The sequence below is a fragment of the Stegostoma tigrinum genome, chromosome 32 (assembly GCF_030684315.1).
Source record: "Stegostoma tigrinum isolate sSteTig4 chromosome 32, sSteTig4.hap1, whole genome shotgun sequence".
NCBI classification, from domain to species: domain Eukaryota; kingdom Metazoa; phylum Chordata; class Chondrichthyes; order Orectolobiformes; family Stegostomatidae; genus Stegostoma; species Stegostoma tigrinum.
The window spans coordinates 6,455,318-6,481,256 of record NC_081385.1 but is presented as its reverse complement, the minus strand read 5'-3'; the positions used below and the strand labels follow the sequence as shown (position 1 = coordinate 6,481,256).

At 41.6% G+C, this 25,939-nt stretch overlaps 1 protein-coding gene and 1 long non-coding RNA gene across 4 annotated transcripts in view; one reads left to right on the top strand and one right to left on the bottom strand.

The window, feature by feature from the left end:
- The window catches only part of LOC125467015 (uncharacterized), a 65,621-nt gene extending 62,764 nt beyond the window's left edge, over window positions 1–2,857 (bottom strand). The window contains exon 1 of the long non-coding RNA XR_007250544.1: window positions 2,732–2,857. This is a non-coding gene — a long non-coding RNA (uncharacterized LOC125467015). The remainder of the gene's footprint in view (window positions 1–2,731) is intronic.
- The window catches only part of LOC125467014 (uncharacterized), a 36,593-nt gene extending 10,923 nt beyond the window's left edge, over window positions 1–25,670 (top strand). For 2 of the 3 annotated variants that reach the window (XM_048562317.1, XM_048562318.1), the window contains exons 2-8: window positions 7,026–7,186; window positions 10,751–10,949; window positions 17,996–18,064; window positions 18,300–18,362; window positions 20,796–20,913; window positions 22,056–22,107; window positions 24,657–25,670. In XM_048562317.1, the coding sequence (XP_048418274.1) occupies window positions 7,026–7,186; window positions 10,751–10,949; window positions 17,996–18,064; window positions 18,300–18,362; window positions 20,796–20,913; window positions 22,056–22,107; window positions 24,657–24,944 (950 nt within the window). In that variant the 3' untranslated portion in view covers window positions 24,945–25,670. The remainder of the gene's footprint in view (window positions 1–7,025; window positions 7,187–10,750; window positions 10,950–17,995; window positions 18,065–18,299; window positions 18,363–20,795; window positions 20,914–22,055; window positions 22,108–24,656) is intronic. The other variant, XM_059638975.1, reaches the window with a different exon arrangement.
- The last annotated feature ends 269 nt before the right edge of the window (window positions 25,671–25,939 follow it).

The window sequence follows — 25,939 nt, the reverse complement described above, 5'->3', positions numbered from 1 at the left end:
TTCATGGGCAATTAGTGGTGGACAACAAATGCTACTCTTAAAAGTGATGGACTCATCCCCTGAGAGATTTAAAAAAAAATACACTGCACTGAGCAGGAAATCTGTTCTGTGAGCTGTTCTATGTTTAAAAGTACTTTAAATATATCAGCAGTGAGCCTTAAAATGCTCCAATGCATTGGTAAACTGATATTGAAATAGAAAGTGATGATTTTAGTGGAAGCTTTACAGAGAATTTTCAAAACTTGAATGTCAGAGTTTAAGAGTCATAGAGATGCACATTATGGAAACATACCCATTAGTCCAACTTGTCCACGCCAGCAGTTATCCCAAATTAATGTAGCCCAATTTGCCAGTATTTGGCCCATATCCCACTAAACCTTTCCTATTCAAATACCCATCCAGATGCCTTTTAAGTGTTGTAATTGTACCAGCCTCCACCACTTCCTCTGGCAGCTTGTTCCAAACATGCACCACCCTCTGCGTGAAAATGATTCTCCTTAGGCCCCTTTTAAAATCTTTCTCCTCTCACTTTAAACCTATGCCTCTAGTTTTGGATTCCTCTACAGTGGGGAGAATACCCTGACTATTCGCCGTATCCATGCCTTTCACCATTTTATAAGCCTCTGTAATGTCACTCCCCAGCCTCTGATACTCCAGAGAAAGTAGCCCCAGCCTATTCAGCCTCTCCTTTTAGCTCAAACCCTGGCAACATCCTTCTAAATCTTTTCTGAACCCTTTTAAGTTTAACAACATCTTTTCTACAGCAAGGAGACCAGAACTGAATGCAGTATTACAGAAGTGGCCTAACCAATGTCCTGTATAGTCACAACATGACCTTCCTTATGTGATTTTCATAAAAAGTATCAGGAGTTTACTTATCTAGAAATAACTATCTTCATTCTAAAATTAGCTCATGTTGGTGTGAAAACTATTTAAGCCTGTTGCAGGGCAATGTATTATGCATGCAAACAAGGTGTAATGTTAATTCATTGTATCATGAGAAATAGTGTGCAAATAGATGAATATAATCCACGTTAAAAAAAGGTATGTTATTTTAATTATAATGTGAGTCTCCCAGTTGGGTCAGTCAGGTACGCACTAAGAAGCATTGATCAGGTTTGCTCCCCATTTGGGTCAGATTACCTCAGCTGTACAATATCTGGTGTTGTTGCTGAGGGTCTTTGTGGGTGAAATTTGTGCATTTATTTTTGTATCAAGGAAGGAAGGGGTAAAGATTAACTCCTATACTTACTCCTCCCATGAATTCACTCATTGCTGACAAAGTGTCAGGCAGGAGTTCAGAAAACCGACCAATCAGCATTCATTAGGCTTAGCCTGAGGGTGAGTGCGGCCATCGGGGCAAGAGTCAACATCTCTCTGCTTTAAATGAAAGATTCTCTTCATGTTTTGAAACTTTGTTCGTCATCAAGAGACAAACAACTCAGATCACACAAATACAGATTTCAGTTGCAGGTGAGGTTAAAAGCAACACTCTCAGAGGGTGGCACTGCACCTCAGGGAATGTGACACAATCCTCAAGGGGTAGAGCAAGGAGTGGAACAGGGAGGCATCACACAAAGAGGGGAGAAGTTCTTGTCAATGTTGAAAGGACTTGGGATGGGCTGAATCTTGTGCCAGATCATGCACTTTATTGTCACTATCTGGGTGGCTCATTGTTAGTATTGCTGCCTCACAGCACCAGGGACCTGGGTTCAATTCCACCTTCAGGTGACTCTCTGCATGGTGCTTATGCATTCTCCCTGTGTCTGCATGGGTTTCCTCCCACAGTCCAAAGATATGCTGGTTAGGATCGATTGGCCATGCTAAATTGCCCATTGTGCTCAGGGAATGTGCAGGCCAGATGGATTAGCCATGGGATATGCAGGGGTAGAGGGATAGGGTTTGGGGGGTAGGTCTGGGTGGGATTCTCTTTGGGGGTAGGTATGGGCTGAATGGCCTGCTTCCGCACTGTAGGGATTCTATGATTTTACAACTTTTGTGCTCATTGTGTCAGCATGGGCCTTTAACTGGAGCCCTCCCTCTTCAGCAAGGCAGTACCAAATCCCATCATCGCTGCTGTTCGCCTGTGCCCTGCAGGCAGTTCCCCTCTCCTGGTAAAATATGGCACAGCTAATTAGGGCATTGACATTTCAAGATCATTGCAGTGACAGGTCACTGGGTCCTGACACTGATTTCAAAATTCAGCTCCGTGAGTCTAACTACCATTCACTGACCTGGAAAACAACTTGTCACTGCAACTTGTCAGAAATTCAGTTTCAGTTACGACCAACATAATTCAAAAGAAGAACAGAAGTAGGAAAAGAGGAAGCAATGCAAAACAGATCAGCTTTTTTTATTTTAAACTTTCAGTAGACATAAATATAGGATTTTGTACAATGAGAATGGTAGATGACTGATATCTTCAAAACATAACAGGATATTGTTGGCAAGTGCAACCCATAATCGGCCCCAATGTCATTTCCTGTTTCTGCAAATAATGCAGTTTAACCGTCAATGTTTAAAGGGATAAACAGCCCCACAGTTCCAGCAAAACCTACAAGTCCCACAGCAGTACAGGGACTGTAAAAATCTTTTAAATCCCATAAAGGATGGCCAGAGTTTTTAAATACTCTTATTATTTCCTATATTGTTTTGCACTTAGCTTCTCCAATTTATTACACAGTATTTGTTGAATTACATGCCATATACAGCACTTAAATAGGTCACTCACCCATCCAGTCATTACTAGTGATTATGATCTTCATAGACCTCCTCTGATCTTAGTAATCTAAGTCTTTCAGTGCAATCTTCTGCCTCTTCCTCTCGAGTTATTCTGATTCTCCCTTTAATGCATCAAAGCTATGTTTCGACTATTGCACTTGCTGGTGTGTTTCACATTCCAACCACTCCCTAGGTAAAACAAATTCACCTGAGTGTATTTATTGTCTTCTGTCCTATTTTTATGAGCCCAGTCACTTTGGATTCCTGCACAAATGGAAGCATTTTTGCTGCAGCTAGCCTTTCATAATTTGAAAGACTCCCAATTGGATGATATATTCTGTTCTGAAGAAGGGTCACTAGACTCAAAACATTAACTGTCATTTCTGTCCACAGTTGCAGCCAGACCTGTTGACTTTCTCTGACATTCCGTGTGTTAGTTTGTTTTAGGTGGAGTATTTGTTGTGTTTCAGATGGTAATCGTACATCCCATGGTGACTCTGATGGGCGTCTTTCTGCACATGTACACAGTCCTGTGTGCCCAGCCTCTTCACCTCCTCTTCCCATTCTCATTCCAAACCAGACACTCATTGTCTCCTACACAACAAGTGTGTTAAAACCTTAGTAGCTGGCTCTAAAGTACTGTTCTCCTGAGTACTGTGCAGGCCTCAACCTTATCTCTGATTCAACTCTCTCCTTGATATTCCTGTCATATTTTCTTTTGACCCTCAACTCTTCATTCTAGAGCACTGTCTGATTCATCTTCTGTCAGTCCTTACCTTTCTGTCTCTATCCTCTTTTTGCTTCTTTTCCAATTCTAGAAGGGTGACATGTTGTTGGTCTTCCCATTTGTTAATCTGGGTTGTCCCATGGTATTTTGTTCATTTCTCATTTGTAAACTTTGACAGTGAATGTTCTTTTTGTCTTGGAAATCTTTATTAGTTTTCTATCATTACCTCAATTTTTCAGATAGAATCCTGATTTTAGATTGATTTTATGTTCCCAAATATGCATCATATTCTAGTATTGAAAAAGAATTTGCATTTGCTATGTTATTGTTGATGTACTTATTCTGGAAAATACGTTTTGAAGAATTTGTTTTATCTCTAACAGAGAAATTAACTTTCCAAAGTGAGGACGCACATCATGTTTATTTGTTGTGTATAATTGGTTTTCCTAATGCTTGGTTGTTCATTTACTTTTTCAAAAGCATAAAGAGAGAACAGTTTTGGAAAGGCATCTTAAAGAGTTATTTACATATGGGCAGTCTTGAGTAAATGAAGTTTGACTCAATCCTGATTCGACTTTTTAAAATTGTTACCACACCTGTTCTGCACCTTCTTATTAGGCCAATCTTAGACCATAAAACGTAAGATGTAAGAGCAGAAGTAGGTCATTTGACAGATTCTGTCCACTTCATCATTCAATGAGATCATGATAATCCTCAACTCCACCTACCTGTTTTATCACTGTAATCCCTGATTCCCTTATTGATTAAAAATCTGTCGATCTCAGCCATGAATGTACTGAATAACTCAGCCTTGCTAGCCCTCTAAGGTAGAGAATTTCACATTGACTATTCTCTGAGAGAAATAATTCTTCCTCATCTCTGTTTTGAATGGGTGATCTGGGTATTCTGTGATGATGCCTTCTGCTCTCCTACAAGGGAGAACAACCTTCCTTCATCTATCCTGCCAAGCCTACTAATAATCTTATTTGTTTCAGTGAGGTCTCCTCTCATTCTTCTAAACAGTCCTAACCTACTCAACTCCTCCTCATAAGAAAATCCACCTGTAATCAGGGCCAATCCAGTTATCCTTCAACGGACTGTCTCCAGATCCAATATATCCTTTGATAAGGGGAACAAAGCCTTTCACGGTATTCCAGCAATTCTAACAAGAGCCTTGTATAGCTTCAGCAAGACGACCTTATTTTTATAATGAAACTACGAACTGTTGATGCTGTAATTCTGAAACAAAAACTGAAATTGCTGGAGAAACTCAGCAGGTCTGGCTGCATCTGTGGAGAGAAACAGAGTTAACTTTTTGGGTCCAGTAACTCTTTTTCAGAACATTCTGAAGAAGGGCCACTGGGATCAAAATGCCACCTCTGCATTCTTTCCACAGATGCTCCCTATTTTTATTCTCCATTCCCTTTGGAATACAAGCCAACAGTCCATTTACCTTCCATTGGTAAGGTCTTACAAATAATACCTCATAATAACCTCCTTGCAAGCAGTTTTGGTGCATCGCCCAATTTCCAAATAGCGGATGACATATTCCATAGCGTGTGCTAATGAGACATTAAAAGGTGAAGAGATTTAGTTTCTGTCCTAGATGGGTGTTACTTAACTAATAACAGTTGCAGCTGGTCTGTATAATTAGACCATAAGACAATAAAAAAAAGGACCAAGCCCCTCGAGACTCCTCTGCCATTCAATAGGATCATGGCTGATTCAACTTTCCCCATGTCCCCTTTGCTTCTTTTTCCCTGTAACCCTCGATACACCTACTGATCTAGAATCAGCACGGCACAGTGTTCGATGGTTAGCACTGCTTTCTCACAGCGCCAGGGACCCAGGTTTGATTCTAGTCTTGGGTGGCTGTCTGTGTGAAGTTTGCACATTCTCCCCATGTCTGCGTGGGTTTCCTCCAGGGGCTCCGGTTTCCTCCCACAGTCCAAAGATTTACAGCTAAATGGATTGGCCATACTAAATTGCCCCCTGGTGCCCAGAGAAGTGCAGGCTAGATGGCTTAGCCATGGAGAATGCAAGCTTACAGGGATGGGTCTGGGTGGGATGCACTTTGGAGGGTCAGCTTGGGCTTAATGGGCCTAATAGCCTGCTGTCACGCTGTAAGGATTCTATGATTCTAATATATTTCTCTTTCTCAACTTTAAATATACACAAGAACTCTGCCTCCACACATCTTTGTGGCAAGGAGTTCCAAACACTCTCAAATCACTGAGAGATGAAATTCTTTCTCCATTCAGTCTTAAATTTCATGCAGTAAAAGCATTGGCATATTTGTCAACTGTTTTATCATCTTTGCATCAATGCGTTTGTCGAACAGTAGAAGTTAGGAAAAGGCTTTGATCTTTTCATTGTTCTGAACATTTTTATGTGCCTTTACTGAGCAAGGTACACTGCACTAAGTTTTCGGAAACTGAAATGACTTAGCTTTGTATATATATTGAAATCACAGCTTACAATCACAGGACTTCCCGAAGTGCTTCACAGCCAATGAAGTGTAATACTAGCTCCATGGCAACCAATTTGTACGCAGCAAGCTCCCACAATCAGCAGTGTTATCACCTGAAAATGAGAAATGTACTTTGTTCATTGATGCTCCCTGTTGTGATTTTCTTATTGGTACTTTTTGGTCATGAAAAGGTTTCAGGTACAACTCCACTTCAGGAGATGAGCACAAAAAGGAACGCTAATGCTCCAGCATAGCACCAACAGAGCACTGCAAGGTCAGAGGTTCTGTCTTTTGGACTGAAGTTAAACTGAGGCCCTTGCTACTTTCTCAGATATAAAGGATTCCATTGCACTATTGCGAACAAGAGCGGTGGAAATTATTGTGTACAGCACTGTCGTTAACTCCTATCCCTCAATTAACATCGCAACAGCAGAATATGCAATGTCACTCTATTACTCTTCTTAGATTGAGGGAGCATGTTATTTGGAAGTTGCCTTCGTGCACTCCAGCAGTGATTTGGTTTGTGGAAACAGTGTGATGCCAAAGGCGCAGATTCAATTCCCATCACTGGCTGAGGTTCCCCTGAGGGACACTCCTTCTGAACCTCCCCCCTCACCTGAGGCATGGTGACCCTCAGGTTAAACCACCACCAACTGTCTCTCTCTATCTAATGAGTGAGTAGCCCAGTGGTCTGGAAAGACTATGGCGACTCACACTCCAAAGAAACCTTCCTTGTCTGTAACGTGGCTTGAATCATCTGGTGGTCCCAGTTCTACTGCACGGAAGTCTTTTTTTCTCTCTGTGTCACATGAAAACCCTTTTTAGAATTTTCTTTTCACTTCTGGTTTCTGTGCCTTGTAGTTCCATTTCTCTAGCTTTGAGCATTATCTTGACAAAATAACAAGGATGTAACTTCACTTTCCTTCTTTGATCTGTACATTTCCACTGAAACCAAAGCTAGGAAAGGAAACCGAGGCATAAGTGAGAAGTTGTGGTTGTGAGCTTCATGTGTCAGTTCTGTGTCGGGGTGATATAGTGCACTACACTGCGATGTTGCAATTATTCTGACAAATGTAAGATTTATTCGTCCTTTCTTTCTTTACTCAGGGGCTGCAGCAGCTGAAACAAGAAAATGCGATCCCATTCAGGCAAGAGCTGGAGACAGTGTTAAGCTGCCGTGTAAATATACCCCAAGATCACGTCAGAATGACTACCTGGACATTGAGTGGGCACTCAGAAGTGCAAACGTGAATGGGTCTGATAAAGTGGTAAATGAAACCATTCAAACAGTGGACAGCAGGCTGGATTTTCAAATGGCCCTTAAAGAGCTTTTTAAGAGGCTAGGGTGTTTGGGAAAATCTTAACCTGACGATCTTAAACCATCTGGTGGATCACATTGGAGCAAAAGGCAGTTTGTTTCCGCTGGTGTTTGAATGAAATGTGAGCAGTTAGCTTGCTCCAGGTCAAGCTCGGCATTGTGTCTTGACATGTCGTCCATGTCCACGTTGCTCTGCCCTAACCTTCACAATCGTTTTGAGAGGTCTTGTTTTGCTGAGTACAACCGAAGCAAACCCCAATATGGCCACCCTCTTCTTTCGTTGCTGGGTACAAGACTTGATGTAGAAGTACCAGTGTTGGAATTGGGTGGATAAAGTCAGAAATCACACAATACCAGGTGACTTCATCTGACAAAGGAGCAGTGAGCTTATGATTTCAAATAAACCTGTTGGACTATAACCTGGGTGACGTGTGACTTCTGACTTTGGGTATCCAGAGCAGTAAGTTGGTCACTGAGCTCATCTTCTGCCAAATAGGGGCATTTATTTTTGTAAACAACATCAAAGAACAACATGTGAGCTCAAACACAGCCACGCCTCTCTGAATTCATCCAAGTGTTGGGCTTCTGAGCTGCACTGAAAATCCCACTCAGTAACATAATGGGGACTGAAGCAATGAGTATTTTGCTTCCTTCAGTGCCATTCTTACAGTCAGAGAGGAAAGGTCAGGCATTGGGGGTGGAAAGTCTTACCCATTGATCTCACTGTGAACTGGAGAAGTGTGAAGGATTCTGTCCCCATGTGGAAGTCTGCATTTCTCAGTCTCTGGCCTCTTGTCTACCTCTTACCCACTTCTCCTGGCCATTAGTGACAGGGCGTCAATTGTCTAAACCTTCATCACTGAGAATGCTGCCCCACATCCTTCCATCTCTCTACTATTCTGTCTCCTTTTAAGGCACTGTTTATCTCCTCCTCCAATCATTTGTTCCTTTAAAATCTCTTTCTTTGATTCAACTTAAATTTTTATCTCCGTATATTTCTTTGAAGCAGTTTAAGCTACTTGTGGTTTGAATAAAGTAAGGTAAAGTCACCACAGTCTGACCAGACCATAGGACTGCTCCCTCAATAGAGCGTGGGACAATTGGTGATGGTTTAACCTGAGGGTTACTATGCTGAGGGAGAGATTGAGAAGGAATCCTTCATGGTAACCTCAGCTGCTGTGAAATTGAGCCCATGCTGTTGGCATTACTGTGCATCTCAAACTAGTTGATGTGAAATAGCCCATCCTTTACACAGTGATGGCATGGCTGACACTGAAATCCCACCTTCTTTAAACTTGCTCACCTTTTGTGGATTCACTTATACAAGTTTTGCCACATCCAGAGTGGGATAAGTAACCTGGGCACCATTCTGTGGAGCAGCATATCCAAGCCTTCTTTTTCTTCAATGTAAATTTGCAAGGATTTTCTGAGGATTTTTTTTTGCCACAAAACCAAGTTAGCGATTGGAAAAATATTGTTCACTAGATCAAAGCCTTTGTGAAAAGGTCTGTGTGCCATCATTTTCAATCAATAGCAAATTAATTTTATCCAAATACTTTTCGACATGTGCAACATTGTGAGCTGTGTTCAACATACTTGTTTTACAAAAACAGAACAAAACAGAACAAAACATCACTGTGAGACTTCTGGCGTTTCCAAGGTGCCAATTTTGATGTTAAGGTGTTAAGGCGTTATTGCTGACAGAGGTAGTGTTATGCATCTGCTAGACAGTGCTGCAAAAAATATTGACAGTTCTGTGGTTATCTATTGCATAGATGAAGGCTCTCAGAGGTGTGCTTAAATTGACAATGCAGGAGAGTTAAAGGATCATTGAATAGTTTGTCAAAGTCATTATTTCAAATTTAAATAAAGGTTGACACGTACAACTTAATGATCCAGCTGATCAATGAATAGCAACAAAGGTTCCATTTAATTAATAAGTAATGTCAAAAAAAAATTCTCAGATAGGTGTATGGAAAACACGCATTGATTGAGGGAAATTAATGAGTAGGCATGAGCGAATGTTTGATCAAATACGTTTTTAAAGGATGTGAAAGGTTGAGAGTTCTGGTGTGGGAATTCCAGAGAGCAGGGCTTGTAGAAAGAATGGCCCCGACTAAGATGAAGGGATAAGGCAAAATGTAAGAAGCTGTTAAGTTCAAACAGCATAATAATTGGAGCTTGTCAGAAGTTGTGGAGATTCGGTGGAATTTTGCCATGGAAAGGCCTGAGTACTACGAAGGAATGTATGCAACACAGTGTGCACTTAGATTAAACAAGAATGAGACAGCATTGGCCCAGCAGAACTTTGGAGATGATGAATTTATAGAGAAAAGGAGCATTTGGAGGTGAAACAGGCACATATATATGATGGAGGGAGCAACAAGGCTGAGGTTGAAGGATTGAAAGATTGTGGGAGGCATCCAGATCCGAAGATTTTTTAAAAATTATTTCATGTGAATGTCCCTGACAAAGCCAATATTTATTGTCCATCCTTAATTGCTCTTGACCTGAGTGATTTGTTCAGTAATGTCAGAATTAATTACATTTTTCTGGGTCTAGAGTCACCTGTAGGATAGCCGATTTCCTTCCCGCAAAGTCATTAGTGAATCAGATGAGGTTTTTATTAATATTGATGGTAGTTTTCAACACTGAGACTGGCCTTTAATTCATTTTGTCAATGTTATTAATTGAATTCAAATGCCACCAATTACAGACAGAGTTTAAGTAATATCACCAAAGTATGAGCTGATAAATTATTAGTCCAATGACATTACCATGATACCAAGGCCTCCACAAAAACTCCACTCTAGTTGAACTCTACAGTGGCAAATGGTTAGGGATGTTTGCTGAAAATGGAGTTAAAATGTTACTGAGTGGGCAGCATGTCAATGGGAAACATGAAAGGTGACAAAGTTACAGCCCTGCAGAAGTTGAGTGTGACAGCATGAGGGTGCCAAGAGAAGACTTTATAGGTGAATCCCTCGCTACGTTCAGGTAGCTGAGAGTCCCAGGCTCAATGCCAAACCTGTGCTGAGTTAAGCCAGTTGATCACAGGTGAGTTACCGCACCAGCAGAGACCTGCAAAGTTAGAAACCAGTCTGGTAACTACGGACAAGTCAAGTTAAGTCAATACCCATTATTTAATAACATAGATTTGTTGCATTCGGAAAAAAATTAGTTAAAACCCCTTGCGGGGATCATGGCTGGTAGAATTCCTGGAGAATGGTATTTTGAGTTAAGATATGATAGTCAAACCTTTATGTTTCTGAAAGCAACTTGCTTTCCAGGATAAGGAGGTTGATTTTGAAATGTTGCATGAGAAAATCGCAGCTTCACTTCAATTTTTAACATCTGAGCATTATGTTTATTCCATCATCAAGTGTCTTGGTGCTTCCATAAACCATGTCTTTACCAGTTGTTCCAGGAAGAAATTGACCAGAAACAATGAGACAAATTAAAGATCGAGCACAGTTCGCTATAGAGTTGTAACTCTTGTTTAACTTTGTGGCAGATCTTGACACTCTCAGGTGGACAGGTTTATGTGACTCCTGGCTGGCAGCAGAGAATCGCCTTTATTTCCAGCAACTGCACTGAGGGTGATGCGTCACTATGTTTTAAGGGATTGGCTGTGAATGACAGTGGAATCTACAACTGCAAAGTGAAGGTTGGAGGCGAGATCTATCAAACAGCTTGTAATTTGACTGTGCGAGGTGGGTCTTCATATTGTCAATCTACATTGAAATTAAGCTGGGGAGTTGTGTAGTGATAATGGGAACTGCAGATGCTGGAGAATCCAAGATAATAAAGTGTGAGGCTGGATGAACACAGCAGGCCCAGCAGCATCTCAGGAGCACAAAAGCTGACGTTTCGGGCCGAGACCCTTGCCGAAACATCAGCTTTTTTGCTCCTGAGATGCTGCTAGGCCTGCTGTGTTCATCCAGCCTCAAATTTTATTATCTTGGGGAGTTGTGTACACAGTTTATATTGTGAATTCAGTTTTATAAGCATCCATTTTCTCCTACTCAGTTCCTGTTTGGATTGGGAACCTTGTTGCTGATCTTTTTGGTACATGTGTCCTTTCTAAAAATTATGCCCTATTATGTACACATTCTTTTCTTCATTAAGGGCATTTTCTGGGTGTGTTTGCAAGCTTATCAACTCCACATAGCCGAGTAAAGTAGGGGCTGATGAGCTTGGATGGCTGGTTTGCAATGCAATGACACCAATAGCATGGTTCAATTCCTGCACCAGTCACGGTTACTGGGAAGGTGCCACCTCTCAACCTCACCCCTTGCCTGAGATAAGGTGGCTCTCCAAGAGAATGGATCCTCCGGGTCGATGGCAATTTATCTTGGTAAAGTAGCACAGAAGTCACATTAATTAGGCCCTAATTCAGCAATTTGTGTTCAAATCCCCCATGGTAGCTAGAGAACTTAACTTCAGCTAATTAAAATCCAGAATAAGGAGGGACTTTCAGTAATTATTCCAGTGTTCTCTGCCAACAGCCAGGTCTGGCCACAATGCTGTGCTCTCCATCACTGGGAGAGCAAGGAGGCAGACACGATCCATCCCAGACCTGAATGGGGATCAACAGTCTCTTTGGGAATTTAGAATAATGGGAACGGAGATCAGGGCAGTTGAATGTTCCTCCTGCAGAATGCGGGAGATAAGGATCACCACTAGTGTCCCTGCTGACTATATCTGCGGGAAGTGCACCCAACTCCAGCTCCTCAAGAACCGCGTTAGGGAACTGGAGCTGGATGAACTTCGGATCATTCGGGAGGCAGAGGGGGTTATTGAGAGGATTTACAGGGAGGTAGTCACTCCTCAGGTACAAGAAAAAGACAAATGGATTACAGTCAGGGGCCGGAAAGGGAACCGGCAGGCAGTGTAGGGATCCCCTGTGGCCATTCCCCTCCACAATAAGTGTACAGTTTTGGATACTGTTGGGGGGGATGACTTACCAGGGGAAAGCAGTGGGGCACAGGTCTCTGGCACAGAGTTTGTCCCTGCTGCTCAGAAGGGAAGGGGGAAGAGGAGCAGAGCAGTAGTCATTGGGGACTCCATAGTTAGGGGGACAGATAGGAGGTTCTGTGGGGACGAGAGAGACTCACGGTTGGTGTGTTGCCTCCCAGGTGCCAGGGCCCGTGATGTCTCTGATCGTGTTTTTGGGATCCTTAAGGGGAGGGGGAGCAGTTCCAAGTCGTGGTCCACATAGGCACCAAAGACATAGGTAGGAAGAGAGATGGGGATTTTAGGCAGAAATTCAGGGAGCTAGGATGGAAGCTTAGAGCTAGGACGAACAGAGCTGTTGTCTCTGGTTTGTTGCTCGTGCCACGTGCTAGTGAGGTGAGGAATAGGGAGAGAGAGGAGTTGAACACGTGGCTACAGGGATGGTGCAAGAGGGAGCGTTTTGGATTCTTGGATAATTGGGGCTCTTTCTGGGGTAGGTGGGACGTCTACAAGCAGGATGGTCTTCACCTGAACCAGAGGGGTACCAATATCCTGGGGGGAGGGAAATTCGCTAAGGCTATTCAGGTGGGTTTAAACTAATTCAGCAGGGGGATGGGAACCAAAATTGTAGTTCGAGTATAGAAAAGGCTGAGAGTAGAGTGGTCCGAAATAAAGTTTCAGGGACGCAAGATGGCACCAGCAAGCAAGAAGTTGGTTTGAACTGTGTCTACATCAACGCCAGGAGCGTCCGGAATAAGGTGGGTGAACTTGCAGCATGGGTTAGTACCTGGGACTTCGATGTTGTGGCCATTTCGGAGACATGGATAGAGCAGGGACTGGAATGGTTGTTGCAGGTTCCGGGATTTAGGTGTTTCAGTAAGAACAGAGAAGATGGTAAAAGGGGCGGAGGTGTGGCATTGTTGGTCAAGAACGGCATTACAGTTGCAGAAAGGATGTCTGGGGACTTGTCAACTGAGGTAGTATGGGCTGAGGTTAGAAACAGGAAAGGAGAGGTCACCCTGTTGTGAGTTTTCTATAGGCTTCCGAATAGTTCCAGAGATGTAGAGGAAAGGATAGCAAAGATGATTCTCGATAGAAGTGAGAGAGACAGGGTAGTTGTCATGGGGTACTTCAACTTTCCAAATATTGACTGGGAACACTATAGTTCGAGTACTATAGATGGGTCCGTTTTTGTCCAGTGTGTGCAGGAGGGCTTCCTGACACAGTATGTAGATAGGACAACAAGGGGCGAAACCACATTAGATTTGGTACTGGGTAATGAGCCCGGCCAGGTGTTAGATTTGGAAGTAGGTGAGCACTTTGGTGATAGAGATCACAATTCTGTTATGTTTACTTTAGTGATGGAAAGGGATAGGTGTATACCACTGGGCAAGAGTTATAGCTGGGGGAAAGGCAATTACGATGAGTTTAGGCAAGATTTAGGGAGCATAGGATGGGGAAGGAAACTGCAGGGGATGGGCACATTAGAAATGTGGAGCTTATTCAAGGAAAAGCTCCTGTGTGTCCGAGATAAGTATGTACCTGTCAGGCAGGGAGGAAGCTGCAGAGCGCGGGAGCCGTGGTTTATGAAGGAGGTGGAATCTCTGGTCAAGATGAAGAAGAAAGCTTATGTTAGGATGAGATGTGAAGGCTCAGTTAGGGTGCTTGAGGGTTACAAGGTAGCCAGGAAAGATCTAAACAGAGAGCTCAGAAGAGCCAGGAGGAGACATGAGAAGTTGTTGGCGGATAGGATTAGGGTAAACCCGAAGGCTTTCTATAGGTATTTAAGGAATAAAAGAATGATGAGAGTAAGATTAGGGCCAATCAAGGATAGTAGTGGGAAGTTGTGTGTGGAGTCAGAGGAGATAGGGGAAGCACTAAATGAATATTTTTCGACAGTATTCACTCTAGAAAGCGAGAATGTTGTCGAGGAGAATACTGAGATACAGGCTACTAGACTAGGTGGGATTGAGGTTCACATGGAAGAGGTATTAGAAGTCCTACAGAGTGTGAAAATAGTTAAGTCCCCTGGGCCAATGGGATTTATCCTAGGATCCTCTGGGAAGCCTGGGAGGAGATTGCCGAGCCTTTGGCATTGATCTTTAGCTTGTCATTGTCTACAGGAATAGTGCCAGATGACTGGAGGATAGTAAATGTGGTCCCCTTATTCAAGAAGGGGAGTAGAGACAACCCTGGTAATTATAGACCAGCGAGCCTTACTTCAGTTGTTGGGAAAAGTTTGGAAAAGGTTATAAGAGACAGGATTTATAATAATCTAGAAAAGAATAATTTGATTAGGGATAGTCAACACGGTTTTGTGAAGGGTAGGTCGTGCCTCACAAACCTAATTGAGTTCTTTGAGGAGGTGACCAAACAAGTAGATGAGAGTAAACCGGTTGATGTGGTGTATATGGATTTCAACAAGGCGTTCGATAAGCTTCCCCACTGTAGGCTATTATACAAAATACGGAGGAATGGGATTGTGGGAGATATAGCAAATTGGATCAGAAATTGGCTTGCTGAAAGAAGACAGAGGGTGGTGGTTGATGAGAAATGTTCATCCTGGAGACTAGTTACTCGTGGTGTACCACAAGTGTCGGTGTTGGGTCCACTGCTGTTTGTCATTTTTATAAATGACCTGGATGAGGGCATAGAAGGATGGGTTAGTAAATTTGCAGACGACACTAAGGTCGGTGGAGTTGTGGATAGTGACGAAGGATGCTATAGGTTACAGAGAGACATAGATAAGCTGCAGAGCTGGGCTGAGAGGTGGCAAATGGAGTTTAATGCAGACAAGTGTGAGGTGATGCACTTTGGTAGGAGTAACCAGAATACAAAGTACTGGGCTAATGGTAAGATTCTTAGTAGTGTAGATGAGCAGAGAAATCTCGGTGTCCATGTACACAGATCCTTGAAAGTTGCCACCCAGGTTGACAGGGTTGTTAAGAAGGCATACAGTGTTTTAGCTTTTATTAATAGAGGGATTGAGTTCCGGAACCATGAGGTTATGCTGCAGCTGTACAAAACTCTGATGCGGCCGCACGTGGAGTATTGCATACAGTTCTGATCACCGCATTATAAGAAGGATGTGGAAGCTTTGGAAAGGGTGCAGAGGAGATTTACTAGGATGTTGCCTGATATGGAGGGAAGGTCTTACGAAGAAAGGCTGAGGGACTTGAGGCTGTTTTCATTAGAGAGAAGAAGGTGGAGAGGTGACTTAATTGAGACATATAAGAATAATCAGAGGGTTAGATAGGGTGGATAGGGAGAGCCTTTTTCCTAGGATGGTGACGGCGAGCACGAGGGGGCATAGCTTTAAATTGAGGGGTGAAAGATATAGGACAGTTGTCAGAGGTAGTTTCTTTACTCAGAGAGTAGTAAGGGTATAGAACGTTTGCCTGCAACGGTAGTAGATTCGCCAACTTTAAGTGCATTTAAGTCGTCATTGGACAAGCACATGGACGTACATGGAATAGTGTAGGTTAGATGGGCTTCAGATCGGTATGATAGGTCGGCACAACATCGAGGGCCGAAGGGCCTGTACTGTGCTGTAATGTTCTATGCTCTATGTTCTATGTCAGCCCAATGTTGTTCGCGCCAATCTGATCCACTCCAGCCATTATAACAACCAAACGCCAAGCCCCACCTCCATAAAGAAGTCTGAATGGCTACAGCAACATACATTTCGACACACATGGAGATGGTAGCAGCTTCAAGATTCTTTCCATCACGTGGCAGGCGAGGAATCTCTTGGACTCTTAACACTTGCCATCTACTGGTATGATTTGCAGGTTGATGTCAGACTGTTTGGATTCATTATGAACATACCTTTTCAGAGACAGAAATGCTACCCACTCACCCCAGGACCATCCAGCCTCAGAAACAGTGACCATGAAGCTACTAGGAGACAGCAAGAACTGCAGATGCTGGAGTCAGAGGCAACATGGTGTGGAGCTGGAGGAACACAGCAAGGCAGGCATCATTAGAGGAGCAGGAAAGTTGACATTTTGGGTCGGGACCCTTCTTCAGTACTGACCTGAAACGTCAGCTTTCCTGCTCCTCTGATGCTGCTTGGGCTGCTGTTATCCTCCAGCTCCACACCGTGTTGTCCACAAAGCTACTGGATTCTCATAAAAGTCTGTCTGGTTTACTCACATTCTTTAGGGCAGAATATTTGCTGTTCCAGCTTGGTCTGGTCCTTATGTGATCCCAGATCTACAGCCATTTGGTTGTCTCTTACATTTCCTCTCAATATGTCAAGAAAACCAATCAGTATGTTTGAAATCTATTTGCAAGATCTGTAACCACACAGTAATGTCTGAAACATAGTTTCAAAGCCTATAACCAATACAGACCCCTGGTTTCTCACCACTAGCCTATCAACAATAATTAGCCTTTTCCAGCTGCATCCTGTGATTGAGCAAAAAAAAAGAAACAGAGGTTGACATCCCATACCCCTCTGACAGTGGATGTAAGACCATGAACGTGGAAAATGCAAAAACCTCTCATTGGAGGTGTTCTGACAACATCTCTTCAATGCAACATTTCAGCTGAAAATCAGAAACCCCACCAGAGCAGCACTCACTCCATCAGAAATTTGGCAGATAGCAGTAGCCGCACTGACTCAGGACATTGGACTGGGGTTGGGGTGAGGCTGAACAAATTCCATTTTAAGAACATACCACAAAGCTCCAGGCTTGGACCTTGAAAAGATAAGGAAAGATTTCTATAGAGCCTTTCAACCAACCATCCCACAGCCAATGAAGTATTTTCAAAGTGCGATCACTGTAGTAATGTAGGAAGTTTTACAGCAAATTGACACACAGCAAACTCCCACATACAGTAATGTCATAATGACTCAATAATCTCTTTTGTCTCATTGATTGAAGGGCAAATATCAGCCAGGGGTCAATCCCCTTCTCTCCTTTATGTTAATCTGTGAGAGATGGCATTGCTTCAGTTTAACATCTCATCTAAAGTACAGAGCTTCTGAGAGTGTAGAGGTCCTTCCTGAGAGTGTCAGCCTTTGATATCTGCGCCCAGGTCTTGGGGTGGGTCTTAAATCCAAGATCCCTGGCTCTGATACCAGAGTGCATCCAGCTGTACCTCAGGTAGAGATTTTTTCTTATTCATTCAGGAGACGTGTGTTTCACTGGCTGAACCAGCATTTATTGCCTATCCCTAGAGCTGATGGCCTCTGGGTGATATATTAAGGCAAAGTTTCAATTTTCCTGTCAGTTGAGAGTAAAATCTCACAATGCAGGGAAGTTCTGGTCGACCAGCGTCTCAAATAGTTTATCTGGAACGTAGCAGCAAACTACTGAAGATGCTGGGATCTGTACTGAAAGCAACACATGCTGGAGATCACAGCAGGACAGGCAGCATCCATGGAGAAAGAGTGAGCTGGCATTTACCGGATTATCTGGAATCTGTGGGATCTTGCAGTAAGTTAGATGCCACAATGCTCCATTACTATGGTGGCAACTTCTCAAAAGTACTTCATTGATGCAGGCCTTTGCACATTGCTGTAGTTGCAATACAACTTCAGTGAAAGCAGAAAATGGTAAATACTCAACAAGTCAGCAGCCTCTGTGGAGAGAGAAAAATGGAGTTGAGCAAACGGACAATAAAACAGAAAGTAGCATATGGTTAAACCGAAGCTTGAGTTCCAGGGAGGAAGGGATGTCTAAGGAAGCTAAGAATGTCCACAGTTTGTGCCTAACAAGGCTTTGGGCTATCTTCTAAAGTATCTGCTGAAATCCTAAGGATATTAAAATTGTTTGCAATGTAAATTTCTCTTTAGATAATACAAAAACTGCAGAAACCACATCTGTCCCTCCAAGAAATCAGGAAACTCAACAGAGTGTAACAGGTAAGGTGATGTTCTCTGATTTCTCTTTAATCTGTAATGCTGTTTTACACTGAACCATTTCAGAGTGCCATCTCCTTGAATCAAATATCAACCAGGAACTTGAGTTATCTGATTTTTTTTTTGTTATTTCTCTTCCAAAGATGTATATCTGTGTTCTGTCATTGTCCCCAGTGTTTTTAACTAATACACGGCTGCTAACAAACTTTATTTTTTAATTTGTGAATTCTTGGTAAAGGGCAAAAGACTGTGCAACAGAACACCACCAATGCAAGTGAAAATTCAACATCAGCAACAAAAGGTAAACCCAGTGCCTGGCTTAAAAATGCTGAAAGAATGTGACATAAAAAGTGAAGTAAGAAAGATTTACATCCTATGAGCTTGGGATGTCAGATCTCTTCATAACTTCAAGGCACACCAAAGCACCTGACTGTCAGTAGAATGTTTTTGTAGCACCTTCACTGTTGTAATTTATTTTGTTTATTTCATGGGATGTGTGCATTGCTGTCAAGATCAGCAGTTCTTGCCCATCCCTAATTGCCCCTAAACTTGCCATTTCAGAGGGCAGGTAAGAAATTAACTCTGTTGCAATGGGTCTGGAGTCATACGTGGGCCAGACCAGTCGAGGGTGGCAGATCTCCTTCCCAAAAGGTCCTTCATAATGTAGAAAGTGTAGCAGTTGACATGGGCACAACAAGCTGCTACAAAAAGCAAAATGCACATGATAATCTGTTCTTGTAATATTGATTAAGGGAGATGTTGGTCAGTCCACTGGAGATAATTTGCTTGTTCTTCTTTGAAGCAGTACCATGTGTTCCTTCACAATCACATGAGCAGTTAAATTGAGTCTTGGTTAGACATTGCTTCCAAAAAGATGTATCTCTCATTGTACTAATCTCTAAGCACTGGAGTATTAGCAAGGAATTTCGTACTGAGTCCTGGAGTGGGAATTAACCCCTTAGCTCTGGGACTCAGAAACAAGAGGGACAGCAATTGAGACACAGCCGACAAAGAAATTAATGAACCCATTTGCAATTTTGCAGTGACAGAACTGCAAACAGAGACAGAGTTAGGAATAACTGAAAGTAAATTCTCATCATTTGTGTCTTGATTAAATATCTAGTCCTTTTTCAACATCATTACAATAGATTATCTTGTGTTGCAATTTGTGGGAACTTGTTACATGCATATTCTCTGCTGTGTATCCCGTCACAGCTACACTTCAAAAGTACTAACTTGACTATGAAATTCTTTAGGAAAATCCTGAGATTGTGAAAAGTGTTGTATAGATGTAAGTTTTTTCTCATTTGCCCCAAAAATACTACATTACAGCAGCATAATAAAAGGTTAAATAAAGCCATACAGACATCTAATTGCATAAAGGCATTCAAAAGGGTTTTCATCTGTTTGTTATCCGTTGGTTTGAAAATGACATCTGCCAAAAAACATAGGCACATTGTAAGCTTTACAGCATTATCACACTTCAAGAGAACTTGCTAGAGTTGATGTCCCAAAGTGTTAGATCTCTATCATTCAATGTGATGAAAAAGACTGAAATGGTACTGAATTAGCTGCTAGGTAACTTTTCACACTTAGCTAAAACCTATTCTTAAAAAAAACTTAACACACCAACTTCAACAACACAGTTCATTTAGTTTGAGCCTTTGCAAACCAGTTCACTGTCTCATTCACAGGCACAGCAATTGAGTTAGAAGATAGAAAAGGAAAATTTTGAGCATTTTTACTCTTTCACTGTCCTTTGATTTAAATAGGCTTAAAATATCAGAAATGAGCAAAAGTCTGCAATGAGGTGATTGGAGGGGGAGCTCATGAGGCCAACAGGAATATGTCCTCCCAGAGCTGGTAACCAAACTTGGTTAAATCTTTCCTGATTTAATTCATAACTACAACACCAGGTTATAGTCTAACAGGTTTATTTGCAATCACAAACTTTCAGAGTGCCGCCTCTTCTTCAAGTTCGCCTGATGAAGGAACAGCGCTCTGAAAGCTTGTGATTTCAAATAAACCTGTCGGACTCTAACCTGGTGTTGTGACTTCTGACTTTGTTCACCCCAGCCCAACACCGGCACCTCCACATCATCACTGACATCAATGCAGTGCCTTCAATATTTCTTCTTTCCACACCCCATGCTCCAAAGTTGGTCCTTTCATCTTCATTGTTTATATGCTTTGTCCTTATTTTTATTCTTGGAATTTGGGAAAGTCCAGAATGAACATGGAGCGCTGAATCTGTACCTCTCATAGTTAACTTCTGGGCAAAATATTCTCTCCCTAACATCCCTCATAGCACCATTGGTGAACGTGCTTTCAGCTGTCTAGATCCTCAGTCCTTGAATTCGTTCTCTAAATCTCTGTCTCTCTCTCTCTCTCTCTCTCTCTCAAACATGCATTAATCTGCCTGTTGGAAACTATCTGTGATACAATGTTATTGGTCCCCTGATATAACTTTCAATGGCTTAGTGCCAAATTTTCTTGGATAATTTTCCTCTGAAGGACTTAAGACTTGTTAGACAATTAAAGACAAGACCATAAATTTAAGCTGTTATCGCTGCACGAGTGAGATGGAAAAGTCGTGAGAAAAATTTGGCTTGTTCAGACTAATGTTATTTTCATTGGCAGAAATATAAAGCATCCTTTAATCTTTTCATTAGATCTTGAAACAACTGATTTCATCAGTGCTTAGTGCAGTAATATTCTCACTTCTGTATTGTAGACCCTTCAGCTAAGAATTATTTCTACGTGATGTGTGTTGGAATTGGTTTTGGCATACCAGGCTTCATCATTTTAGTTACATACTTAAAATGCAAACCAAATGCTACATGTGTACACAGGTAAGATTCAAATCGTATTATATGATTTGTGATACTTTGATGTTAACTTAATGATGTTTTTGTTTAAATCAAAATATATCCCAAGGAGGCTGGATATTCTTTCTGACTAGAAAGTTCATTCATCCAACTGCTTACCAAATATGAAGTATTGGGCTCATTCAGGCATATTTCACAAACAAGACACCCTCAGTAAATGAGTAATAAATTAGATTTGCACCAATTGTTTGCCTCATTAAGAAAATACCCTGAAGAAAGCTGTCTCCCATTGGAGACAATGCTAAAATGCTCCTGTGCTTGCCCAGCTCCCACTAAGTCCCATGTGCTTGCTGACCTACATGGGTTTCCAATAAAGCAACGCTTCAGTTGTAAAATTGTCAAAATTTTCAAATCCCCTCAAGGCTTCACCTCAACCCATTTCTGTAACCCCTTTAGGCCAACAATATCTCAGCAGCTGACCTCCAATTTTGATCTCCAATGCATTCCTGATTTTAATCACTCTGCCAATCACCCTCAGCTTCACAGGGTCTGTAATTCTCTCCTTCTATTGCAATCTGTCAACCTACCTCTCTTTTTTCATGAGACATTCCTCTAATCCACTGTTGTATAAGTTAATATTCTGAGAGGATTCATGTTTGTGTTACGTTGGCTTCACCCATTCAATTGAAGTCACATACAGTCTATGGGTAAACACAAAGAATCCTACTCTATCTTTCAAAAGGACCAGACCTGTCTGTATCAGCTCCCTAAAATCCTAATAATTATTCCTGGCCAAACATAGTGGTACTTCTTGCCACTCTGCAATAATCCTTCTATTGTCTAAGAACAGTGCCCCTTCTGCAAATACTCTGCAGTGGAGTACCTTCTACCACTAATCATCGAACAGGGCTGAGATAGAGAAATGCCAAAGGTGGAATGTGGCAGTGAACAATGCTTACGCCCCGTCACACACAGACAGAGGTGGCAAACAAGAGGTGCCAGCAATGGGCATGTGGGAAAATATCACATCACCTTTTTCATTACATGCCCTAATTCCTTCTTAAGTGGCTGTTGTCAAATGTCATTTATTACTACTCTTTTGAAGAGTGCATAGTAAATAAAGTCAAAGTTCTCAAAATATCCTTTTGAATTTTTTATTGCTACAGTTCTATGGCAGATGTGAGTACTGTACAACAATCAGAGGATTTCTCATCTCAGGTAAAAAAAAAGCCCTTTAACCCATTTTTGTAAAATAACAAAACATTCCTACTTGCATACTGAATAGTTCTTTTCTCATACACATTCTGGGACTTGTTTTTACAAGGGATTTTAACTGGATTATGGAAATAAGAGTTACAGACAGGCTTGAAACTTAACTTTCAATCTTGGCAGGACACCAAGTGGTTGCAAAGCAAAAGCAATTGAAAAATCATGAAGTTTCAGGTATTTGTAATGTAATTTGGGGGTATTATGAAATCAAACAGCATGCTGAGACTGACAGCCTCTGCTGAAAAAATGAAAAAAAACACCCTTTCCAAATCTCTTTAGACCTACTTCCCAAATAATATTAACAAATCATAAACTTTTGAGAGCTGTTAAAGAAATGACAAAGTTCAATTTTTAATTTTCAAGAAAGCAATTTAACTTAAATGACAGAAGCAAGAGCGTCAGAGACAATATGCCTCTCTGGATTGATATGAAGTTGAGACACTACTAGTGCGACACTCCTGTAGTTCGAGTACCCATCCAGTTACAAACTTGCAAGTCATTAAACGGTATTTTATCTGATAACCAATAAATTTTACGTTCCTACTTTTGACGGAATTTTGTTGAATTGTCTGAATTTAAAGATGTGTTAAATGGTTTGACTTTCCTGAGCAAGATTATAAGAAATATACACTGGTTTGAGCCATGTGATCCTTTCAATTTGCTCCACTTTTCAAAATATTCACTATGAACTAGCACATTAATATTCCCACCCAATACTGAACAATGTGGCTTCCACAGCCCTCAGGAGTGAGAAATCCAAAGATTTGTAACTCTCTATAGTGTGCAGCGGTTGGAGTCTCTATGCTCAAACAGGCGAATGAAGTGGTGGCCTTTGAATCAAAGAATCCCTATGGTAACATTCAGCCCATCAAGTCCACGCCAACCCAGACATCCCACCCAGACTCAGCACCGCACCCCACCCCCCAACCTATCCCTGTAATCCTGCATTTACCGTGGTTGGCATATACATCTCAACATTGTACAGAAAACTTAGCACCTAACCTGGATTCGGTACTGTGGATTTCTGATTTTTTTAAAAGAGGGTCCAAAAAATAACTTGGAATAGTGAGATAAAGACAGCCTTTCCAGAAAAGTACATGTCTAAACAGTACAGGATGTTGGTGAGGATGCACCTGGAGTACTGCGTACACATTTGGTCTCTGTTTTAAAGAAGGATATACTGGCTTTGGCGGCGGTTCTAAAAGGATTCACTTGCTTGATTCCTTGGTGAAGAAGTTGACTTATTAAGCACAGCTAAACAAGTGAAACCTTTCTACATTAGCGTTTGAAAAACTGAGGGGGGACCCAGCTTCAAAATCTCCCCTTCTCCCCGACACTGCATCCCAAAACCAGCCCAGCTCGTCCCCACCTGCCTAATCTGTTCTTCCTCTCACCTATTCCCTCCTCCCACCTCAAGCCGCACCTCCATCTCCTACCTACTAACCTCATCCTGCCCCTTTGACCTGTCCATCCTCCCCAGAATGATAAGGATTAATCATGCCTTAATCAAGTAAAATAACACAAATATTTCTTCCCTCCCTTCCTCCCCATCCATACTCTCCTCTCCACCTATCTTCTTCTCTATGCATCTCCAGCCCACCTCCCCCCCCTCCCTATTTATTTCAGAATCCTCTCCCCATCCCCCATTTCTGAAGAAGAGTCTAAGCCTGAAACGTCAGCTTTTGTGCTCCTGAGATGCTGCTTACCCTGCTGTGTTCATCCAGCCCCACACTTTGTTATCATAGAAGATTTTGATAGGATTTGAAAGGGTAGATGTTGAAAATATGATTCCGCTAATGGGGAAAAGTTGAGCTAGAGGTCATGGCTACAGAATAAGCATTAAAACTGAGATAAAAATGAGAGAGAATTTCTTCTCTCGGGGGTAGCAATGGTCTGGAATTCTCTACCCCAGAGAGTTGTGGAGCCTGGAATACCGAGAATATATAAAACAGCAGTAGATGGTGTTTTGAAATATCAGGGATTTGATGGCTACAGTGAGTTGGCACGAAAGGCAGATTGTCCATGATCTTGTTGAATGGCAGGGAAGCTTGAGGGACAGAATGGCCTACGACCTCCTACTTGTGTTCTTAAGCTAAACGACTAGCAAGCTACTTGGCAAGATAGTTGTTGTGTGTTGTTTGTGAAGTATAACTCATTTGGCCAAAGAAGTCAAACTAATAGTCTAGCAAGTCAGGCTTGTCCAATATTCCCATCATAGCTAAAAGTCACCATTAATTCTATTATTGTTTTGATGGCCAGTGTGATTTTAGACCTTATGAGTTATGGATTACCCCAGATATGTTCTATATTAGTTGAGTTATAGCCCAACGTGAAGAGATGTATTCGGGCAAGGAAGGGTACAGTTGTGGGTGGTGGTGGGATGGGGTGAAATTGTGGGGAGAGGAATTGGATACTAAATGTGTATACCACTCTAACAAGTTAATCATGCCTTAATCAAGTAAAATAACACAAATATTTCTTCTTTACTTATACCCTAGGGAAATGTGCAGCAGAACCTTTTAAGGGTATCTGACGAAGATACCATTTACTCCATTGTACAGCCAACCAGCAAAAACACTGTAAAGTTTACAGCACAGGCTCAAGATCAGGACATTGTATATTCCAAAATCCAGATACTCAATGCAAGACAGAATTGTAATGAAAATATTATCTCTGCTCCAGTACAGAACATTGAAACAGCATCTCAGCTTGACACAGTAATGCAGCAGAATCCAGATGTTGTATATGCCAAAATAATAAAAAACGACAATGTGGCTTCAGTATGATACAGCGAGGAAGCACAATTCAGACTTGGTAACAACGCAACAGACGGTTACAGATCAGAATAACCAAAATCAGCGAAATGTCCTGTCATAAGATTCCCCATTTGCAAAATGAGAATGATCAGCAGATGATTTAACTTGTAGTTATGAGCTCACTGCCAAGATTTTCAGGGCAACAGGGGGAATGGTGAGATAGCTATTTCAAATGACCTGCACTGCCACAATGGGCTGAATGGCCTCCTTTGTGTTGTATCATTCCATGTAGAGCAGAGCTGATTTGCTAAAATGCTGCCCTGCAAAAGAGCAGAGTGGGAGTTTCACAACAATCACTGGGCGACCCTGAATAAAGTCTTCCCAATGTCTGATTCTGCCCATAAAGTGCTCTGTCAGCTACTGCCATCAGGTGGAAAATTGTTATTCAGACATTGTGGATGGATTTGTGCTTCAGTTAAATGAGGTGTCGCACCAGAAGCACAGCCTTGGAAAATTACCCAACTGACTGCAATAGACGCAGTTTGAATCAATATATAATTTCTCCAAACTAGGTTAACCAGTCCCACCTAAATGCATCATCAGAGTGGGACTGACTGGAGTGTATTAACCTTTATCATGTATATATACAAGAATTTCTTACCATTTTCAGTCGATAATGCATGCAAAATAAATCCGATGAGTTGACAGTTTCTCAGAGAAAATATTGTGAAAAATATCTGCAAAAATCAAATTCTACTATCCTAACTTTAATGTGAATGTTGTGATTATCTTTTAAAATATCTTAATAATCTATCAAATAAAAATAAAATATTTTGTATTGATGTGTTTAAGAGATTATCATCAGTAAATTATATTATAGATTTGAGTAATTATGGAATTTTAATTAAATATTATTAAATATGGCAAAAGTACATAGCATGAGTAAACAATAATCTACATCTTATTAAGTTTGGAAGGGGAAAAATACTTAATAGGACAGAATTTTGACACATTCTTCATATAAA